Source organism: Heloderma suspectum, chromosome 6, assembly GCF_057233095.1.
Source record: "Heloderma suspectum isolate Gila_16-S chromosome 6, 16-S_ref, whole genome shotgun sequence".
Taxonomy (NCBI): Eukaryota; Metazoa; Chordata; class Lepidosauria; order Squamata; family Helodermatidae; genus Heloderma; species Heloderma suspectum.
In genome coordinates this window covers 63605891-63628509 of record NC_139463.1, presented here as the reverse complement: position 1 = coordinate 63628509, position 22619 = coordinate 63605891, and the positions used below count along the sequence as shown (strand labels likewise).

Here is a 22619-nt window from a genome sequence, read left to right as displayed (position 1 = left end):
ATGGACCGAGGAAATGAGGAGTTCTGCCACAAAGGCATGTGGGATACATGCCGGGAGCCAGCTGAAGGGGAAGCAAGCCACGGGAAGTTTCAGAGTGCCCACTTGCCTATCAGGTTAGTGAGCGAACAACCATGGTGGCTTATTCTCAGGCTGGCTCAGCGTGACATGCAAATTCACCCAGTGAGTAATTACTCATTAATGCCTAAACATTATACTATGGTAGGAGTCAGCAACTAGAAGCCTGAAGGCAAAATATGTCTCCCTGAGTAGTAGCAGCGGACCCCCTGCTGCCAACCCAGGAGCAAGAGAAGAAAACAGATAGTTGGCAGTCCACTTTTGGGGAGGGTGGGAGGCCCTCTGGCCTACCACACTCAATTCTCCCTTCAAAATACCGCTACTGTAAAACTAGTTGCTGATGACCAGTTCTAGGCTCTGTATAAGGCGATACATTTTTCTCAGTGGGATGCATATTATATCTTTACAGCTTTACACCGGTAGAGGGAGCCTTACACCATCTTATTTAAACAGTTCAGGGAAACCATCTCCATTGGACAAAACTGAGACGTTTATGCTGAACCTCCACCTACAAATTTCAAACCAGGGCTTGCTTGATGTATTGCTCTCTTCACCACCCGATTCTACGGGGTCCATTTCATAAGCCTGGCTTTCAGGAATTTTAAAGGAATTTGTTAGGAGCACTGACTAAAAAATTTGGGTGGTTGGGTGGGGGACTAGGCCTGTCACCCTAATTAAAGAGATCTTTGTCCATTAATCCTGTGAGTTTTACTTGACTACGCAATTGACTAAAAATTCACAAATTTACACATAAGAAAAAGAAATACTTCTGTAGAAAAAAGGTGGATTTTGTTTTTAAATGATACATGCATCTGCCACAGCAGGCATCACCTTGGAATACCTCTTTTAAAATGGTTTGCATTTTTTGTATTTAAAAATTTGCTATTTTATATATTGCCTTTAGCCAATGCACTCAAGGCAGCTGACAATTTAAAGGAATAGTACACAGTCTGGCACGCACAATACAAAGGGTGAAAGGGGTGGGGAGGGAAGAGCAAAGCAAGCAAATCTTGGCATCAATTCTTATATAATGTCACAGAATTGTTATAACTAGGTGGAATGGCGAGAGAGAAATGGGGGGCACTTCTGGGAAGGAGGAGGCATGCAGCACTTCTCCCCAGGCAGGCTGATAGAGTAGGCCCTGCTGCCTCACTGTTGCTGTATATTATTTGACTTAAATGTATGAAAGTCACTTTCAGCTGTACCACTCATCAATAGGGATGTCACAGGCACTATCCAGTAAGTGCTTGTGACACTTACCCCACCACCATCTGTGCAATACTTACAGCTGTAACAGGCACAGAAGCCCGCATTGCTCTAGCAACAAATATTATTTATTGCTGATAAAATTTAATTTTCCTCTTGAGGGAAGATGGCTCCCTACATGCAAGCACACACATGTATCTGAGATTAATTCACAGCGCTTTCATGTTTTAGGCCCTAACAGGTATTGGGGAGGGTGGGTTTGGTTGTGATCTCTCACTAGTGAAAGAGTGAGAGTTGGCATGTATTCAGAGCCAGTCCTCCATATTATTATATTATCACATATCCTTGGGTGAGCCTTGGCACTGAAAATGAGGTGAACCCCTGCCATAAATGAAGCCCCACCGCTGAGCAGCAAGTGCTGCAAATTAACCACAGGCAGTAGATATTGCTTCCTTCTGGAGGCATAAGAATGTCCCCATTGTCTGAAGCATAGCAATGTCCCAACTGGTCAGTGACAGAAGAAGAATTGTGTTCTTACAGCCCCCAGCAAATGGCTGGAAACTCTACAGCACATATTTTGGATTCCTGAGAGTCTGCAGTTGAAAATCATGTTTCTAGTTCTCATTGCTCAAGCTATATGCAGGCAATCCATGGTGTTTAAAGGGTGGGGTTCCATTGCCTTGTATGGCTCTGTTCTCTTCCTTCATAAGCTCTCCACTCTTTCTTCCTACAGAATCCTATATTGCTTCTCACTCACAAATCAGTCCTAACAACATGACATTGTTCCTTTCTCCTACCACAGAAACCCCCATCCCACCCAGATTCCATTAAAAACATTTTTTTAAAAACAGGTTCAAAGAGAAAGTAGGCAGATTTTCACATTCTGCAAAATAAGCACTTCCGTATAAATTTCTTTGTTTGGAATGCATTATATTGGAGGAGACAAATGCTCGGCATATGAATAATTCTGTATTTCGCACAGCGTGCATTTAAACAGGGGTGAACTGGGAGGGAAATTAGGGCTTAGCTGACAATGACGTAGCTTCGTTTCTCTCCCCCACCATCCCATCCTCCCCAGGGGCCAGAAAAATCTGGGCCAACTCTGGCACAGACATGCACACACAGCCACACGCTTGTTTCTTGACAAGGATTGCTGGAGGAGCTAACATGAAGCTGTTACCATGGCAACTCTACTGTCCCATTGGGTTAGAAACAGTACAGAGGACCAACTCCTAGTTAATCCCCTGAGGGCAGGGGAAGGATGGGGGAGGGCGGCTGGGGAGAGACCACCTGAGTACTCACACCATCACTGAATCGTGCTGCATTTGCCTGGCGGGGTCTGATGCTAAACGCCAACCATTCCAGCTACTCCCCAGATACACAGCTGGGACAAAAATCACGTTGCAGGCTCTTTGCAGCTCTCCGTATACCCGGCCGGCATGAGCAGGAAAGGTGGGGAGCGAAGAATTAAAAAACAACCACCAGAAGCAGGTTAAGACCTCTATATCAGTTTCTCCTTGGGTCACAGAGTTAGGGACATGGCCTCTAGCCATGCAGTTAAACCTGCATGATACCTATTTGTCATCTGTGAGCATCTCTACACCAGTCTAAAACCCCACATTTAAAAGGTGGCTTTCTGCTTCCGCTTTAAATGCAGGATCACGATGGACTCCCTTTACACACGCTTCCTTTTCCCTCTCCCCTTTCCACCTCCTTCTTCCCTTATCTGAGTCTTCCATGTTTCATTGATCTCGCTCCTCTTCTCGCGGCTTTTCCTTTTTCACGGAGGGAACTCAAGCGGAACACAAGTGGAGTAATTTGATAGCTCATTATCTCAGATCTATTTAAAAACGGAATAAAGGGCATTTAGTGCGGGAGACACCCTGGAGGTTGACGACATCATCTAAAGGGCCCGCAAGCCTCCGTGAGTGAGCACTCTCAATAGCAGGATAAAAGCTCCGTGTGAAGGAGCCGTGTGGCATTTGTATGATTTTCTGTGGGAAAACAGCACAGAGAGAAAGGTTTAAAAAAAACACCCTTCCCCCAGGGTTGGATCCCCCACCCCCTTCACTGCTCCTATCAAACTTTTAAAAAACGGCAGGAGGTGCGGTCATGTATCTCCCAACATCATGCCTACTTCGGTCTTCAGACGCTGAAGGGGACAAGAGTGTGCACTATTGGCCCCTGCAATCATCAGACTGTATGGAGCTTCTGGACTGGCCCAGCCTGGCGTAAATACCAGACTTCTGCCCTTGCCTACTCAACAGACCTTGCTCTTCTGCCTGCTGCTCCAGCTCACGCCGTTGACCTACCTCAGAGATGCCGACAAGGAGCACACACACCTTCCAGGGTAAGACTCCATATGCGCCAACTGTCCCTACGTACCAGGGACAATTCCTGTTTGCAGGGATCCTTTCCTCGCAATCCACTGCCCTATTTTATCCCTATTTCGCCACTGCAGGATGCTTGTTAAAAATATTCTTAAGTGTGAGTTGCTGGCGTTCTCTCTTCTCTTCTTCATGCCCAGCCCCCAAGGAAAAGAAGGCCAAGTTGCGGAATTTTCTCCCAAGTATCCTCCACCATTTGGGGGGGCGGGGGTCATGTCCATATTTCACCCCATCCCACAGGGAGAAGGAGGCAAAATGGTAGCCAACACAGTTGCAGTGGCAGCAAAAAACCACCAACACAAAGCTTTGGAAAAAAGAAAGGAACGGTAGTACTGCTAATGGTGATCCCCAACCCTAAGAAACCGCTTCAGATTCTCCCTCTCCTGGAGAAATTTGGTGAAATAGCGTGTTCCCCCACCCCCACCAATTTCTCTGGCCACAAATCAGGTGGAGAATTTTGAGAGGGCATTTGTGCACAGCTCAGGGCGCAATCTTGGGAACGCCCCCTTTTAACCCACTCTGCACTGCTCTTACAAGCATGGAGATGGGGACATACTGTGCTGCCTACGAGGCGGCAGGGGAGGGGCTGGGAAGTGAGGTTTCTGGGAACCGAAAAATCCTATGGCTGTCTAGACACTGTCTAGCAGCCACAGGATTGCTCCCTCCACCTCCTTTCTCTCCCAGAACTCTATAAGTTAAACCCCTGGGAGCGCAGGGTCAGGGGGTACCGTATCTTGTCTCTAATATACATACAAATAAATGCACATGCAATGCATGAATATTCAAGACACCATAGTGTACACAGGTTTGTATCTTTAATTATATATTTAATCAAAAGAACAAATAACCTCTGCTTTTAAATGGGTGAAGGAGAGACTATTGCAGAGTAAATTAATATTATGTACAACAGCAGAGGAGATCTTTCAGCAAAATATAATAGTGTGTTTGTGGGGATGGGGGGCAGGCGGAAATCACACAAGTGCCCCTTGGTGTGAGAAAAAGGATGTTACAACCGCATCCCCTTTTTGATGTGTGAAATATTGGGGAGTACACCAGATTGCAAGCACCAAATGGCTGCTGCATGACTTCCATTCATTTGCATCAGGTCCCAAAGGTGGGCTTGTCCCACCAGGAGAAGGAATCAGCTTCTGACTTGAATGGGTTTTATGCCATGGTGTCAGGGTGGACACTGAGCCCATAGAATCCCAGAGTAGTTCTGATTCTGAGGAAGAGCAGTCGCTCCTGGGAGAGGAGCGCGCTCCTCCTTCCCAGGACCAACAGCTGACGGAGATTCCTCCCACCAGCATTCCTAGCTTAGATAGCAGTCCAGGGAGTGACAGAGCGCAGATAGCAGACTTGGTGGATGCACGACGCCGACGCAGAGAGTGGCGCCAAATGGAGGGCGCAGAAAGGAGGCGGAGTGCCCGGTTGGCGCGCAAACAACAGCTGTGCCCAGAGGATCCAAGGGAAAAGGGGAGGGACTGTCCCGTCCTTAAGTTCAGGGGTCTGCCAGTAATTCCCTTTCAAACGGGGACCAACTGTTCCAACTTAGGGCATAGGTACTGTGCTGCTCAGATCTAGTTGCAATCGGTATAGTTGTTAAGTTGTAAAAGAGGAATAAAGCTTTGAAAGGAATTCCTTTGTCTGTGTCTGGATTTGGCTATTGGTTTAGACAGAGAGAGACCTCCAAGGAGGCCTTGACACATGGTTCCTCAGATGCTGAAGGGAAAGGAAGGATCCTGGATCACAAGACCTCTAAGCATATACATCAGGAACAAGAAACTTCCTAGCTGAATACTGCAGATGAGAATAACTTCTCCTTTATGGCTACACAGAAACTTTCTAGACAATGAGTGCTTCCATACAGGGCACCATCACACGAGGCTTTTATCATTCACTCCTGCAGGGTCACTCCCAGAAGTTTGTGGGTCCTTTTCATGACTTCATCCTCCTCCCATGCCTCTCCTGAGGTTTTCTAGGTTTATCCCGCAATTATTTAACTCACCGATAATGTAGTAATAAATTATACCACTATCAAAGAGGACGTGTAATTCTGGGACCCGCAATATCACTGTAATGTCACAGCACCATCTAGTATACATGGAACACAGGGAACTTCCGCACAAGGGAAACGGCCAAAAAAACCAAAAGGGGGAGGCACATGTATTGTGCCGATTGCGATGCTGGAAGGTCTATGGAAGAAGAAAGCCCGGTAGGGATGTGGGATTTCTGCCTTGTGTGATGACACCCCCAGAGGGCTCCTAACACTAACAATCAAAAGGTATTGTGCAGCCATTCCATCTTTTCCTGTTTAACAGATTTTTTTCTGGTAAGAAAAAAAGACGGAAGTAATAGGAAAACACAAGAGGGTTACAAGTGGAAGACTACTTCATCTAGACCTCCTGTAAAATTCCATGAGTGAGGCTGGATGATTGCACAATAAAAGTCTCATCTGGAAGCACCCTGGGCTGAAAAAAGAAGGGCACCTACAGGGTAATGTTTTTTGTTTTAATTTATACTTCATCTTAGGTCCATGCATAAAACACGTCCCTTAAAATTAAGGAATTAAAATTAATTCAATTTTGGCCACTGATTTGCTGGTGGTGGTGGTAAATACCCAGCAGCAAATCTGACATCAACTGGAAACAAAAATAGATACTATATAAATGCATCCTACCGCTTCTTCCATTAAAAAAAATGGCAGCATTATCCCACATCATCATCTTCATCATGGTGGTAAAGGGGTCTCAGCAAGAGAGACAGCCAAATTTTAGAGCACCTCCTACCTTTGATTGCTTTCAGCTTCTTTATGCCCCAGACCTGGCAAAATGGCTGAAGCTGATACCAGGAACAGCTGCTTGGGGTAAATGTCTCATTTCTGCAATAGATGCTTCGGCCGTGCTTCCTGCTTGCTCCCACCCCTAACTTTGCAACCATTATAACTAATACAGCACTTTCTAAATGTGCCAGATGCTTTACAATCCTGCTTTTTTATTCAGCCTCACAACATCCCACTTTAGGGCATATCAGTTTGCCTCATGCAAGGGGCTGCATTAGATGGCCTTTGGATTCATCCCAATTCTGTGGAGTTATTATTCCCATTATACAGACTGAAGAAGTGAGGACATTGTGACTGCTACCAAAGACAGAATATTCAGGGAAGTGGGGAAGGATGGGGGGGGGGAGTGAGGTATTTTCTTACCAGCTTCTCTACATTGACCAGTCCATCCACCAAGGTTTTGCTAGCTTCATGCATAAATGTCAGGTCTGAGAGAGTTAGAAGAAAAAAAGAGGGGGAAAAGTGAACTGAGAAAGGAGGACTGGAAGCTTCGCAAACGGCTGATTTCTAATTTTTAAAAGGTGCCTGGTTGTAACCCTGGTCTCTGGCCTGGAAGCCCCTCCCCCTCCTCCCAGGTGCCTGGGAAAGATTGTGGTAATTAAATGACAGAAAACAGAACTCTGTGTATGCTCAGAGGCACTTTCCCTTTTAAATTATTACAACCAGCAAAATATCTGTCATTACGATGGGGGCTAGGTACATGTGTGAGAGGGTTTATATACTGCAAGGGTGCAGGTGGTGATGTGTTTTGAAACACACTCTGTGCAAACACTCACACCCCACCCTTATAGGATCTTATCCCATGAGGGCTGGGCCCCTGGGTATCAGGCTTAGGAGTGAATGGAAAACATCCATGTATATAGGAGAAGATAAAGGAGACACTGCCAGTTGCTTCTGGGAGGTGGGCCAGACCTGTTCCCTATTCCCTGGTGACCCAACGATTAGGAATCAAGTCCTACCTGTACAGCTCCCCCCCGATCATCTGTATAGACCTATTCTGCGTTCTGTTTCTTGGACAACTAGAGCAGGCTTCCCCAATCTGATGTCCTCCAGATGTGTCGGACTACAATTCCCATGATCACCAGCCAGCTGCTCGCTTGGGGTGATGGGTGTTGTAGTCCAACACATCTGGGGGGCGCCTGGTTGAGAAATGCTGCTCTAGAGTATGACAAATGCTGGGAAATGTCTTTTAGAGAGAGAGGGATGTCATTATTTCAGATGCCCCTAGTTTACAATTAAGCCCAGATTAGGACAGCCGAGACACCCCTTTCCACACACCCCAGTTCAAGGACAGCAAGGGCCCTGGCTGCAGCAGGCATCGCTCACCTTTTAAGATGAGGGGCACAAAAGGGATAATGGGGGGCTTCATCCTAGAGAGGATTTCTCGGTAGCTTTTATGATTCCTGCAGGGGTCCTGCAATGCAAAAGGGGGGAAAAAGACACCGTTGTTTCTGGGTTGCAGGAAGATCGAGAGCCAACTGCTGCTGCCAAGGGATGGCTGAGGTCATAGTGTTGAAAAAAATAACTCTGTTAGTCAGCATTGCCAAGCAAGCATGCACGTATGAAAAGATCAGATTTTTTAAGCTTGCATTTTAAAAAAAAAGATGCAGAAAACCTGACAGGGCTCAGACTGTTCAAGGTCATCCCTGCCATCACACAGGTTAGAAACGTTAAGTTTTCTTTCAAGCTAAAGGGCAGGAATCTAAAGGAAAAGCTGGAGAGAAAGGAAAAACTCTTATTTTTATCTGTGACCCTCACGATGGAAAACCCATATCCCCAATTCATTCATTCATTCAGGCAGTGGTTTTCCAAACACCCTACCATCAGAGAACCCTTTTCACACCAACTTGTCCGTAAAATAATTTGTACATACTGCAGGGGATTCTGGGCCTGTTACCTTACTTGAACTGAGAGTGCAGCCTAGTACTTACCCAACATTCTCCCACAGCTGCACATTGCAAGGGAAGATCAGAGGTTGTGGGCCCCTCTTTCAGGGAAGTTGTCTGCCACTACCAATTTTCTCAGTGAGGAACCCCAGTAAGCTTCCAAGGAGCCTCAGGGTTTCCTGGAACACCATCTGGAAATGACTGCATTAGGAAGGGTGGGTGTGATGTTTCACACCCAAACCTGAGCTTATCAAAGGGCAAAAGACCTGTGCTTTATCCTGAGGATGAAGATATATATAAATATATGTTGTATGATTTTATAGACCCTGTTCAGGCTAACTATGCTGCAGGGTGGTTAGTGCTAACCACTACGAAAGCTCCTGCCACATGTGCAGCTAACCATGGCCTGCAGGGTGGTTAGCCTCTCTAACTATGTACCGTCTTGCAGTCCTCCAACCTCTGCGTCATGCATCCCAGCAGCCTCGGCAGCTTACATGGCTATTATAGGAGTGGGGCTGCTGATGGCCGCCATTTTCTTCTTTCTTTCTGATTCCATTACAAAAATAAGCAAAAATATAAATAAAACACTTCAGAATTGCGTAAAATTGCCATATCAGCAATACAGCGATTTTGTGCAAATGTGCATTTGCACAAATGCACATTTTACCGATATGGTGATTTGGTGCAAATTTTCAACATTTTTATTTATTTTTTGTTTATTTCTGTAACGGAATCAGAAAGAAAGAAGAAAATGGCCTCCAACAGCCATCAACAGCGCTGCTCCCATAATGGCCATTTTCAGCTGCTCTTGCCGTGGAGCTCTATGGTAGTGCTCTGTTAACGACAGGGGCCTGTTCAAACATCACGCTAAGCCATGGAGGAGCTCAAAAACGCTAACCATCATGGGCTAGCGTGATGTCTGAACAGGGTCATTATGTTTTATTTGTTGTACCCCAGTTTGTATTATTTTATAATGAAAAGCGGGTAATGAATTTCATATATAAATTTTTTAAATGACTTGCTTTTCACATGTTTACATAGTATATTTCCTAATTTGCTAAAAACATACACATACATTATCTCAGTGACTGGACCATAATCCTGTAATTTAGGGTGCTTCCAGATGAGACTTTTATTGTGCAATCGCTGTGCCCCATTCACATCATTTTATTGGGAGGGGGGTCCAGATGACAACATCTTCACTTGTAACCCTCCCAGGTTCTCTCACTAGTTCTTCCATCTTTTTTCATTAAAGAAGGAAAAGATGGAATCGCTGCACAAAGTCTTTGGACTGGTAGTGACAGGAGCAATCTATCCGAAAACACCCTTAGACATTGTTTAGACTGAGATAAAAAGGCGTTGGGCCGGTTCGCACATAACAGCAGCAAATCATGAATTAATTTTTTAATTAACCCACAATTTGCTGTGGTCTGTTTTGGGCATGTTCTACCACCATTTTGCATACGCAGCCTCCTCTGACTGGAGGGTACATGAGGAAAATGGTGGTGGAATGTGCCTGGCATGCGCCACAGCAAACCATGGGTCATTTAACTCAAGATTTGCCACCTTCACCTGTGAACCAGGTCTCTGACTTGCCTAAGGACAGAGGGGGAATTCACTGGGAACTTTCTAGCTCATGGGTGCTTCCAGACAGGGCGGTCCTAGTGCTAACTATCAGAGAGCATTATGCAGCTATTTCATCTTTTTTCCTTAACTTTTTTGTGGAAAGAAAAAAGACAGAAGAAGCAACAGGAAAACAGAGGAAAGTTGCAAGAGAAATACCACGTCATCTGGAACCCCTATAAAATTCTGTGAATGAGGCAGGGCAGTGGCATGATAAAAAAGCCTCATTTGGAAGCACCCCATGTCTCATATGCTTAACCACCACTTTACACTAGTTTATTAACAGAAGAACTGTAAATGGCTTACGGTTAAGTTCTCAAATTTTCGGAACAGGTTCTTAAATTTCCCTGGAAGCTTCTGGAAAACAAACAAAAATATTCAGAGAGAGAGAAATGTTCTAAAATAAGAACCAGTAGTCCACTCTGTTTTGTGTAATTTATGTGGGATAAACTATGTGGACAGAGGGCTGCCATGTGCTCCTCAAAACATATAGGTGCGTTATCTTTTAATTTTTGCGGAAAACAATCCAGGCACACTACAATTTATGGAAGAGGAAGGCATGCTTTCCACCATTCCTTCTTCCAATTGCTATGACCAAAGAATAAAGACTTTTGCTTGAGGAAAATGGGTAATAAGTGTCACAAGTGCCCTAGCTCACAATCCTTGCATAATTTTAACTGGGCAACTGGATGTACCGGACAAAACCAAACCAAATTAAAACTTCATATTCATCCCCAGTGTCATAGATTTCATTTAACATGCACTCTCAAATGCAACATATCCCATCCCAATTTTCAAGAACTGGGTATAAGGGAAGACACTTTTGAAATTCTGCAAGAGGAAAATCAGCTAGGGGAGAGGCCATTTGGAGCAGGGGAAACCGAAGGAGTAAAGGGTTGTGCCTCCCCCCTTTCTGCCACCTCTCTACCTAGATTCTAACCTTCAAAAGCACCTTTTCATGTCCCCGCTACTGCCCCACAAAGGTAACTGGGCCACCATTACATGTATTTGTGCCTTTCCAACCAGTTGCCCTCCAGATGTTTTGGATGACGATATCCGCGCTAGCCAAATTTGGAGGGCAACAGGCTGGGGAAGTATATAGCATTAGGAGAGTTCCTGGCACTGGTCCCACTAACCACTTCAGTAATTGATACTGCAATCCTGTGGACACTTACATAGGAGTATGTCCCACTGAACTCAGTGTTACTTGCTTCTGTGTGAACATGCATAGGTTCATGCTGCATGGCTACAATCATGTGCATCCTTAAATGGAAGTATTCAGGGCAGATAAAAGGAAGGAGTTCTTCACACAACGCATAGTTAAACTACAGAATTCACTACCGCTGGATGTAGCGATGGCCACCAATTTGGATGGCTTTAAAAGGGGGCTGGACAAATTCCTGGAGAAGGCTATCAATGGCTACTAGTCCTGATGACTATGTGCTACCTCCAGGACCAGGGGTAGTGAACCTATGTACACCAATTGCTGAGGAACATGGGTGGGAGGGTGCTGTTGCACACATGCCCTGCTTGTGGGTTCCTGGTTGACAGCTGGTTGGCCACTGCGTGAACAGAATGCTGGACTAGATTGACCTGTGGCCTGATCCAGCATGGCTCTTCTTATGTTCTTAAGACAAGAATTCTTGTGTAAGAAATAGGATAAATCACACATGCAGTTGAACCACATGAAACAAATGTATATGTGTATATTTTGCTACATGCACAGTTATGTATGCATTTGTCACATGTGATGGAACTACAGACTACACATATTTCAAAGTCAGTTCAATTAATTTGATGGCCTAATACTAATTTTAGTTAAAATGGCCTTCCATTTAAAAGCAGCTTGTCTGGCAGGGTTGATTTCAAAGCCAGCTCTTTGTCGGGGACTCCAGAGTTTGAAGCAACTAACTAATGGTGCTGAGGTTGGAATATACCCTACCAAAGTAGCTAGGACCATGGGCAATGAGGCCTCACAGCCCTCTTCAGATGCAGAAAGGAACAGGAGAGTGCAACACTGGTCCCTCCAAATGGCAAGCAATATGAAGCCTCTAGACTGGATAACCTGGTAGAAATACTAGGAGCCTGCCTATCTCATCATTAACCTCCAAGGCATCTCCTACACTAAATGACCTTTATTCCAAGTTTTTAAAGACTGGACATAATAAGCTATCAAATTACAGCACTCGAGTTCTGCTTGAGTTTCCTTGTGAAAAGAGGAAAACAGGCAATAAGAGGAGCTGGACCACAGCACCATCTAGTGGCTGTATAATGAAACATATGGAAGAGCCAGATAAGGGGGAAAAGGAGGGGGGAAAGGGAGGGAAGGAAGCGTGTGTAAAGGGAGTCTGTCATGATCCTGCATTTAAAACAAAAGCAGAAAGTCCCATCTTAAATGCAGTATTTTAGGCTGGAGTTGAGATGCTCCACATCTAGAATTGGGTAGACAGCTGGTTACAGCCTCAGCAGCTTAAGATAATAGTAACCTAAGACTTCAATGTATAACATACACCTCCAAATCTATACCAGCAGTATGTATAAGATGAGTGAGTTGTGTATGCAATAGAAGAGCATCTCCTACTGCCCTGTGGTAACCTTTTTGCTACTTTTGGGATGGATGAATCAACCCAGCAAAATATGCCAAGCAGGATTTGCCTTGTGCGATGAGTCAGCCAAGGTGTTGGTGTTTAGCTAACCCCACTGCACAGCTTGTTTCTGAGTGAGATCTCTTGTGCAATTACTTGTCCGACAACAGGCCCTGCCCTTAACACCCAAGGGCGTGGCAGGTTCAGTTCATGGAGAAGAAAACCCAGGACTTTTCCATCCTTAAATGTGTTTTGAGCTATTGTGAGATTTTTGAATTTAAAAACTTGTTTTAACATTTTCCACGCTGCCTCTCTGCTTAAAAAAAGCAGCCAAGATGGCTTACAAAAGTATAAACATAATTTTAACAAACACAGCATAATAGTGAAACAAATATGAATACCATCCAGAAGAATATAAGAATTGCCTTGCTGGATCTGATCAAAATCCATAGAGTCCAGCATTGTGTCTCTAACACCTCTTGAAGCCCTCTACCAGGGTATGCATGTGATGGCTTTCCTCTGAGGTTTGTCCCCAGAATAATTTGGAATTCAGAGACGTAATGACCTGGTTCACATAATCAAAACAGCCCACTGTGTGCATGCCGGGCAGGACTGGCATATTCAACGTCCAGCCACAGCTTGTCATGTCATGCCTGGTGACCACGGGTTATGTGAGAGTTAAACAACTCTCGCATAACCCAACAGCAGATCAGTAACCCACAGTCCCTGGGTTCACACAGCAGGTGTTGAATATGCAAATCCCGCCTGACACACACTGGCGCCCGCTGTGTCTTAGAACAACCGACAGTGAGCTGTTTTGACCGTGCAAACCAGGTCACTGACTCTCAGCCTAACCTACCTCAAAGGGTTGTTGTAAGGATAAAATGGTGAGGAGGAAGCTCCTTGGAGGAAAGTCAGGATATAAATGTAAATAATAGCCTCCAGCCAAAAGTTGAAGCTATTTCAAGTCCTGTTGATTTCCATAGGAGAGCACATGTTTAACTCTCTCCTACAGAAATCAAGGAGCCCTAAAAGTGCTTAGATTAGATGGGTTTATACCCTGAGAGTGTAGCCCAGTAGCAGCCACAGAAAAGGGAGACATTTTTCAAGCACCCTTAAGAGCTAGCTTTAGCAACATGACAACTATGAGCAACTGAAAATCTAGCACAACAAGAACGTCTTCACTTGGCACCTAAACATTAGAGAGATTGCTTGATGCACCTGAATGAGGGTAGTACACATTTGTAGCATCATCATGCAAAAGACCATGCTCTGAATATTAACTGATCTGACAGATCAAAAGACCTCTTTAATGAGCTTCCGTCGTGCATTAAAAACGCTGTTGTTCAGGCAGGCATTTGGGGTGGGTTAGGGTATTTTAGAAAATGTTTTTACTGTAGAATTTTATTGTTTTAAACTGTTTTATTGTACGCTGTACATCGCCCAGAGTGGCTGGGTGACCAGCCAGATGGGCGATTAATAAATGTAATAATAATTAAAAAAAGAAGATCCCAATGAGTACATCCTCAGTCACAGGCAGGTTTGTATGGGAGAAGGCACTCCCAGAAGCACGGTACACCAAAACCGCTGAGAACTTCTGGATTCAGCCCTGAGCCTGGATGCCCGGGTTTCAGCGGTGGCCAGGAGCGCATTTGCACAGTTAAAGCTAGTGCGCCAGCTGCACCCGTTCCTTGAGATGTCTGACTTGGCCACAGTGATGCATGCCTTAGTTACATCCCATTTGGATTACTATAACACACTCTACACAGGGCTACCTTTGAAGAGTGTTCAGAAACTTCAACTGGTTCAAAGAGCTGATGCCAGACTGTTGACTGGGGCTGGCTACAGGGAGCATACAACTCCCCTATTAAAACAGCTTCACTGGCTCCCAGTCTATTTCCAGGCACAATTCAAAGTGCTGGTCATGAACTATAAAGCCCTATACGGCTCGGGTCCAGGTTATCTGAAAGACCATATCCTCCCCTATGAGCCTGCTCATGCCCTGAGATCTTTAGGGGAGGCCCTTCTCACGGTCCCGTCGCCATCACAGGCTCGTCTGGTGGGAATGCAGGAGAGAGCCTTCTCAGTGGCTGCCCCAAGGCTCTGGAACTCCTTTCCCAGGGAGGTGAGAGTGGCACCCTTCTTTGTATGTTTCCAGAGGCAGGTAAAAACTTTTTTGTTCCAGCAGGCCTTTGGGTATAGATAGTCTGGACCTGTGAGAATATGATGGATTGGTACTATTGTTTATATTGTTGTTGGCTTTTTGTAATTTTTAAAATTTTATACAATGTTAACATTATTGATGATTGAATTATATTTTCAACTTTTGTATATTTCTATTTATATGTTTTAACTGTACAAGTTTTTAATGTTGTAAAGCTGCCTTGAGTCCCAATATTGGAAAAAACGTGGGATATAAATAAATATAACAACAACAGGCGCAATCCTATGGCCGCTAGACAGTAGCTAGATGGCCACAGGATAGGTCGGTTCCTGGGAACCAACCTTGGAGCCTGCACTCTGAGGTTGGTCCCCTGAGAACCAATCTCCACCCCCTCCTGCGCTGCTCCTTGGAAGAGGAACACAGAATGGCGAAAACCAGGCGTTCCTGTGGGCATGCCAGGGCGGGGAGGACGGAAATCCGGTACAACACATCCGACATGTCATCCGGCCACCACTTCCCACGCTCCAACAACTGAAATCCGCTGTCTAGCTACAAATGCAGGGCAGCTAAAGCACGGAGGGGACGATCCCCTCTGCGCTTCTCCTGCCCTGCTTTGGATAGGCGGTTGCCTCCGAGTTTGGAGGCGGCCTCCTATCCTGGTAAGATTGCTCCCTCCAAGGCCATAATTCTAGCCACACTTACTCAGAACTGAAATGAGTTAACCTTACTTCTTGGTGAACCTACACAAAATTAGACTGGAAAAGGAACAACCAGCACCTTGAACCACACCCAGAAGCCAAGTGGCTGGCCATGCTTCTTTCAGGCCATGTTTAAAACGGTGATGGGATATGTGGGAGGAGGGGTCTTCTTCAGTATGTTGGCCCAAGGACACAAATCCAGTTAACTCAAGGATGCACCAGCCGCGAGGGCCAAGCACCCTGTGCAGAGGCCCTGCCATGAATCCACCACTGGAATCATCCCTCACAAGAGAATCATGTTGCTTCCAGAAGCCTGGATGCTCCTTGTTTTTCTCCCCGTTCAGTGATGACCCAGTTTAAGAGCACAGATTATGCAAAATTATAGGGAGGAGCACAACAAATGAAAAAAGGCTTTCATAAATATGTGCACCCGCAACTCCTGGTAAACAGGAAAGATGGCTTTTGCAAAAGGGCTTAAAACACAGAGAGAAGGAGCGTGGGTGGATGTAAGAAAGAGAGATAGACAGACAGAGCATGTGCACGCGGGTGAGAGAGAGAGGGAGAGAAGGAGAGTGTATAAAGGAGTTCTGCAAAAACTGAATCCAACAGTATCAAAGCTGTGAATGTTTCACAGAACCATGTCTTGTTACTATCTAGTGTGAATTGTTTCTCATATTTATTTCTTGTTAATTGGGTTTTTTTAACTAATTTTCAAAAAGTACAAAAAGCATAATTGCTTCCACAACTAGAGCTTCTTGGAGCCACTGAAGTGTTCCTTTTTCACTATTAGCTGGGGTTTTTTTTTTTTTTAAATAGTGATTCCACATAGCAGTTAATATAGTACTATATTATCCCCACAGCCAAAATCCTTCTACAATGTTTACTTAAAAGTAAGCCGCATTCAGCAAAGATCCTTTCCAATGCTAATTAAAAGCTTTTTGTTTGCAGGTTCCATCAGTTCTATAGCTTCCTGTTGAGCATGGCTGAGGTTTTACTGATGAACAGCCTCTCTTAATTGCCCCTTAATGACTGCGTTTGCACAGCATGCTAACCCTTGATGGGTTGCTGTCTGAAACAACCCATGGTGGGTTGGCATGTCGTCCGAGCCTGGACCGGTTTTATCAGGGTGGGTTGTTTTTCCCCAAACAAGCCACCCTGATAACCCATGGTCTGTTTTAGGGGCTGTTTCACCCACGATGGGTGGGCATCTCATCCGAACCCAAACATGCCAACCCACTGTGGGTAAAGGGCATCTGACAGCGAGCTGCTTGGCAAGAGCAGCAGAAACCCCTGCTCCGCCCCCTCCGGCTTCTGCCAAGCCCCCCATGCCTCCACTCCGACTGCAATCCTGATCGGAGCCTGGTTTTGTTTTTTAATCGGTTATAGTTGCGCAACTGTGCATATCCAAAATATAGGGGCTTGTCAGTTTCTGTTCATGTGAGGGCAGCTTTTAAATTTCCAATTTCCTCCCATAATTTTTTCTTTAAATGTTTTATAAGACAAAATTAAAATGGGAGGAAATAGGTAATTAAAGAGCTGCCGCCGCCCCGACCCATGGAAACAGTAGCCACCAGTAAGGGGTAGTCATGGCTGCAATCTTAAACACATTTAAGTGGGAGAAAGCCTCCATTTAAAGCAATGGGGCTTACTTCAGAGAAGACATGTATAGGATTGTGCTGTCAGAGAGGCTATACAAAGGGCAATTAGGAGGCTAATTGCCGAAATGTGCTTAATAGTAAGCAATTACCCAGGCTAAGAGCTCAATCCTATGGGATCTGCCCTTGACACTCATAAGACTCTGAACTTGGAGGCTGACAAGTATCCAGGGCGAAGGGGGAGGCGCGGCGGGGGCAATCTCCGCTGCGCCGCCGCGCCTCCTGCTCTGCATTTCAGCAAGACAGGCTTTTTTGTCCATTTAGCTGAGGGGTCATACAGGGGGAGGGAAGGAGGCTGGATAGGCCTCAGGATATGGCATAAACTGGCCTCTTGTCCACTCCTCACCCCCTGGAATGCCCCTTTCACCTCCTCTCTGAGGCTGGGAAGCCGGCAGGGTTCTCTCTGCACTGGCTGCAAGGGGGAGAGGGCAGGGAGCTTGGATTCCTGGGTCTGAGGTCGGAGCGCTGTCTCTGACTGGGATCCAGGAATCCAAAATATCCTAGTCCCCCGCAGCCCGACCCTGTCTAGGGGCCATAGGATTGTTCCCTTCACCTGTGAACAGGGCCCTTTTTTATTAAAGACACCCCTCAAAAATCTCAATAGGGTTTTGTCTTGGACAAGCTGATGCTGCAATTTTTTGATTTATTTAAAACATACATATATCACCCTTCAGACTTCACCATAGTACTAAAGCATAAAAGAACAATATAATAAAACACAAAAACAGATAAAGACAGCAAATAAAACCTTAAAGCTTACTAATAACTAGATTAATTAACCTGAGTTAAAATGTCAGGGTAAATTTAAAAAAAAAAATTTGCCTGTTGTTTATAGCCTCGGTGCCAATCAAACCTCTTGGGGAGGGTGTTCCGTTACCGGGGAACAACTGCATTTTGTTACAAAAAAAAAAAATCACAGATCAGGACTGAAAAAAAGACAGGATGGCAACACAGAAAACACTGAACTGCAACGATTTGTCAAGGCATTGTCTGGATTCGCCATAAAAAGTGAGTGCACCAAGGGTGGAAATTCCAGAGAGATGAGTGGAAGCAGCCCGTGTTCAATAATGTGGGATATCAAGATTTGCAGGAAAATCACCTGCCTCCTTCACCCCCCCCCCCATTCCCCACTGCCCTGTGAAAAGGAGAGGAGGAGGAAGCCAGGAAGGCAAGCTGTCATCAAAGCCTCTTCCGTCAGCTGTGGCATTAGAACCAATTGCTCTGTGAGCAGCAGAGGAGGAAGGAGCAAATTATCATCACTGCCACTTCTTTAAATAACCTACTTCTACTGCCTCAATTATTGTTCTTCTTGATGTAAGCCGCTCTGGGAGCCTCGATGGCAGGGCGGCCCAAGACATTTTGCTGCCTGAGGTTGAGTAGCAAATGACACCACTTCCCCTCTCCTCCCTTGTCAAAGTGCATAGCCCCCCAAGGCCGGTCTAGTTATTTTGGCACCTGAGGCCATTAGCGTCTCCCCCCTCCGCCCCCCCCCCGCAATAAAAATACAACAACACTAAATGACATGAATAACAATTTGTTCCCCTTTCATGACGCCCAGAACCAGCTGCCAGAAGTGGCCACTTGACTTTGCTTAATGGCTCGGCTGGCCCTGCTTGTCAGCTGAAGAGCAGGCTAAAAATGCCTTAAATAAATGATCCAAAAAGATGCATTTTAGACATAATGGCAACCCCTCTCTCCTTCCCCAGCAGACCTCCCCAATATGAACATAGATAGTCAGACAAAACAAGTAGTAAAAACAGAGGGGGAAAAGAAGGAAAAAGAAAGCTGGCAGGGGGAAGGAAGCTACAAGTCACACTCAGGAACCAGGCTCCAAGACAATTGAGGGGGCTCCAGTTTTCAGTCTCCAAAAAGGTCTACAATGTCACCCCAAATCTCCTGAGATCTCTTAGTGTTTTCACTTTTTGTCTAGATCACTCATTCCTTAGTAACTAGATCGAATAAAGCCTGCACCTTACTGTTCCAGTTTCTGGGTCTCAACTTCTCACTTTTTAAAAAGGGGAATGTTTCTAGTTCATAAGAGTGCGGAGACAAACCTGGAAGCACCCCCGTGCCCTTTGCTTCCCACAGTTACTCTTTACCAACTTTTCCCATTCTCTCAAATCATTAAAAAAACAACAACCATAAATCATGACTACAGGGGGAAAAAAACTATTGCAAATTTAGCCTGTTATACAGATATGCTAAATGGGCCTGGCTTGCAGCCTGACCCTTTAAACAATTTACTCAGAAGGAAGTCCCTTTTAATTCAATGGAATGTCCATCCTGGTACTTCGAAATCTTTGTGGAGGAGGCTCTGCTCTGTGTTCCATTGCCACCTCAGGTGGGAGGCAAGGTGATGAGAAGCAGAGTTTCATCCTGGTCCTCTCTGCCTGGAGAAGCTCATCTTGCCAGTTCTTGACAGCAGTAATTGCTAAGCCTTGGGGAGTCTCTGGTCTTTTTTGCAGAGCTGGTTTTGTTTTTACGGTGCTTTTGTATTGTTCTTAAGATGTGTATTATATTAAGCGTGTCTTATATTTGTTAGCTGCCACTAGGGTCTATTATTGACTAATTTGGCACAATGCAATGTTAAAATAAATAAAACCTTTGTCAGATTGTACAACTGGAGCTGCTCAGTTGCAGAAACTCGGTGGGGGAGATTACACATAGTACTACCTTTCACATGCATATACAAATAAATCAACAAACCCTTCTCTTCTTACCTCCCAGGTGAGACGCAAACGACTGACAGGTGCGTTGTTCAGCCCTATAACCACAGCATAGAATGTTAACATGTCCTGGTTCTGTTTACATCTGTGGGGAGAAAAGAATGGGGGGAGAGCTAAGAACTAAGACAGCAAAAAGCTCAAACTTGAGAAGCATCCACTGAGTTCTCCCCTCCTGACCTTTGCACGAGGGCTGCAGGTGCAGTTTTTCCCCAACACAGTTGGTGAAATTCTACTTTAAAAAGCACAAGAGTCCTACCACAAAAAGTTGCAGCCCTACTCTTTTGACAGTTCCTGTTACCTCCAGTGCTCGCCCACTGAATGTAGAGTGCATACTACATTCAGCAATTGGCTGCCCTGTGATAAACACCGGTTGGCCTCCAGTTGCCAGTCTGGAAGTGGGTAAGGAGGGACTTGCCAACAGTTCGTTTTACAGCACTGTAGCAGGGCCTTGGCCCTCTAGGAAAACCAGTTGCTGACCAGGCATTTTATAAGCCCTCTCAGGCAGGGAAAGCTTCACCTCTATGTTCGGTGTCCAGTACCTAACATCCTTCTGAGACCAAAAAAATGCTAATGAGCAGCGCTCAAATTGTGAGGGAAACGGTAGCAGTATCGTTAATGAACTCCACAAACTCCAGCCCCAAATCACAGCCAGCTCTGCAGCCAAGGGGCCATTGCAAAAGGACAGGGGGGCAGGGACCCTTTGTCCACACTGTAGCCAGAGTAGTGCTGATCAGCAGTATTCAAGGCCAAAACACCTCCCGCAACCTGCTTCCAAATACTGGTCACGGTCCTGCTCAGCTTCCCAGCCTTTCTGCTGCAGTATCCCTCAAATGTTAAAAAAAAAAAAAAAACTAGCTGAGAAGGAAGCCCAATCAGTAATACAGCCGTCGTGGGTTATTAAAGGCAGCCTGATGTCGTGGCTGCGACTTCACTTGCCCTTAGTGCAGAGGGAGCCGCACCGAGCATGCTGGGAAAAGGCAGAGAGGAACTACCAATGGCTGAACAAAACAAGAGTGGAGGAAACAAAGAAGGGCAATTTCACTGTACAAGGACTCGTATCTGGCACAGATTTCGGGCTTCCTCCGTGCTCCTGGTTTCTTATTTTACAAAAGTGAACATTTCCGGGTAGATTCGCACACACCTAGAGGTTAGCCAGGAGCTGACTGCAGAGTGCTATAAAACTGCATGGAAAGATGGGGTCACCTGGAGTCTCCACCCTTCTGGTGAAGCTGCACATTACCTTTTCTCTGCAGCAGCTGAAGACCAGGGAGGCAGAGCCTTATTATTAACCAAGTGCCATCAGGCTCAGCCCCCTGCTTTGACAGGCACTACTTTGAGGAGGCATGGCCTTGTCTAGCCCTACTTATAAGCAGTTTGGCCAATTCATCTATACTTGCACTGTCCAATGTATGTGGTTCTAGGCTACAGCCCTTTAGCATTACTAAGAGATTGCTTTTCTGCAATCAGCTGAAAGCAGAATTAAAGCAGTGGTTCAACATGGCACTTAATATAACACGGCAAAGCTCAACCCCATAGCCAAGACCCTGCTATAATATTTACTCATAGGTTAAGCCCTGTTCAGCAAAAAAATCCCATGTAACTATAATTAGAAGATTCCTTTTTGCAGCTTCTGAGTCTAATTGCTTCCTAATTAGCAAGTTCCTGTTCACCATGCAGATGGATGGGTTAACTGCTATTTTCCTCTCATTTGCCTCCACCCCCACTTTATTGCAAAATAGTATCATTTTGCTATAAAAGAAAGAATATGAAAAATATAATGAGAACAAACCAGTAATTAACCCACTCTCACAGGGAACAGGAGCTGATATTAAGCAGAAATGAAGAGGCAATTAATCAGTAATGCAGACTGTGCTCAACAGGAAGCAATAAGACGCAGAATAAGCTAGTCTTTCTAGAGGAGGAACCTTCTAATTAAAGGGACAATAGCCCTGAAAACCTCAATTATTCTTTTTAAAGTTCACCCTGGACAAGCTAGCACTACAATTGTGTTTTAAATGAAAAAAAAGTACTAGATCTTAAAAAAAGGCAAGAGGATGACATAAAAAACAATGGAATGCAGTGAGCTGGCAGTGACATTGCCTGGATTCTCTATAAAAAGAGAATAAACTATGAATGGCAGTTTCAAGGTAAATGGCTAGTCTAGAAACATTTCCTTAACTGGCAGTGGATCTGCAGGGTTTCAGGAAGACACTTTGCCAAGCCTGACTATGAGAACATCTTCTAACCTGAGCTGCCAGACAACTTTCTCTGCTTGAAAATCAACTAAAAATGTTGGAGGCAGGGAGTAAATGGTGGCATCTCCTATGTCTTTTTTTTTTTTTTAATAACCAATGCTTAAAGAACAACTCAATTTTTTCGTTTTGTTGTTCAAATTGCTACCGTGCTTATGAGTAGGGCTGACGCCTTCTCAAGGGATCTACACTTTGAGCAGCTGTGTAACAGGCAGAAATTCAGCAAGTGAAATTTTCCCCATCATTGCATCTCCATGCTGGCAAAAGCTGCCCATGCTGGATCTCTTCCTGTCATGCAGTTCTTAAAGCCATAGCAGCATGATAGAAAAAAGTGGTGGAAAGCTTACTTATCTAGGTTTCTGTGAATGGATGTACCCTATAGTGTGTGTATGTATGTGTGTGTATAAAACCTTTGCTCAAAAGAACATAAATCTTCTATGCCAAGGGGAAATATTTACACAGGCAAAGGGATGTGGTCCCAGTCACATTCAACTCAAAGTTTCTGGAGGGTTTTGAAACTGGA

At 45.1% G+C, this 22619-nt stretch overlaps 1 protein-coding gene across 1 annotated transcript in view; it reads right to left on the bottom strand.

Moving 5' to 3' along the window:
* RAPGEFL1 (Rap guanine nucleotide exchange factor like 1) overlaps positions 1 to 22619 on the bottom strand; it is an 85149-nt gene that overhangs the window by 5242 nt on the left and 57288 nt on the right. The window contains exons 10-13 of the mRNA XM_084808252.1: positions 19839 to 19929; positions 10323 to 10373; positions 7834 to 7921; positions 6871 to 6935 (exon numbers count right to left, since the gene is read on the bottom strand). Of these exons, the coding sequence (XP_084664378.1) occupies positions 6871 to 6935; positions 7834 to 7921; positions 10323 to 10373; positions 19839 to 19929 (295 nt within the window). The remainder of the gene's footprint in view (positions 1 to 6870; positions 6936 to 7833; positions 7922 to 10322; positions 10374 to 19838; positions 19930 to 22619) is intronic.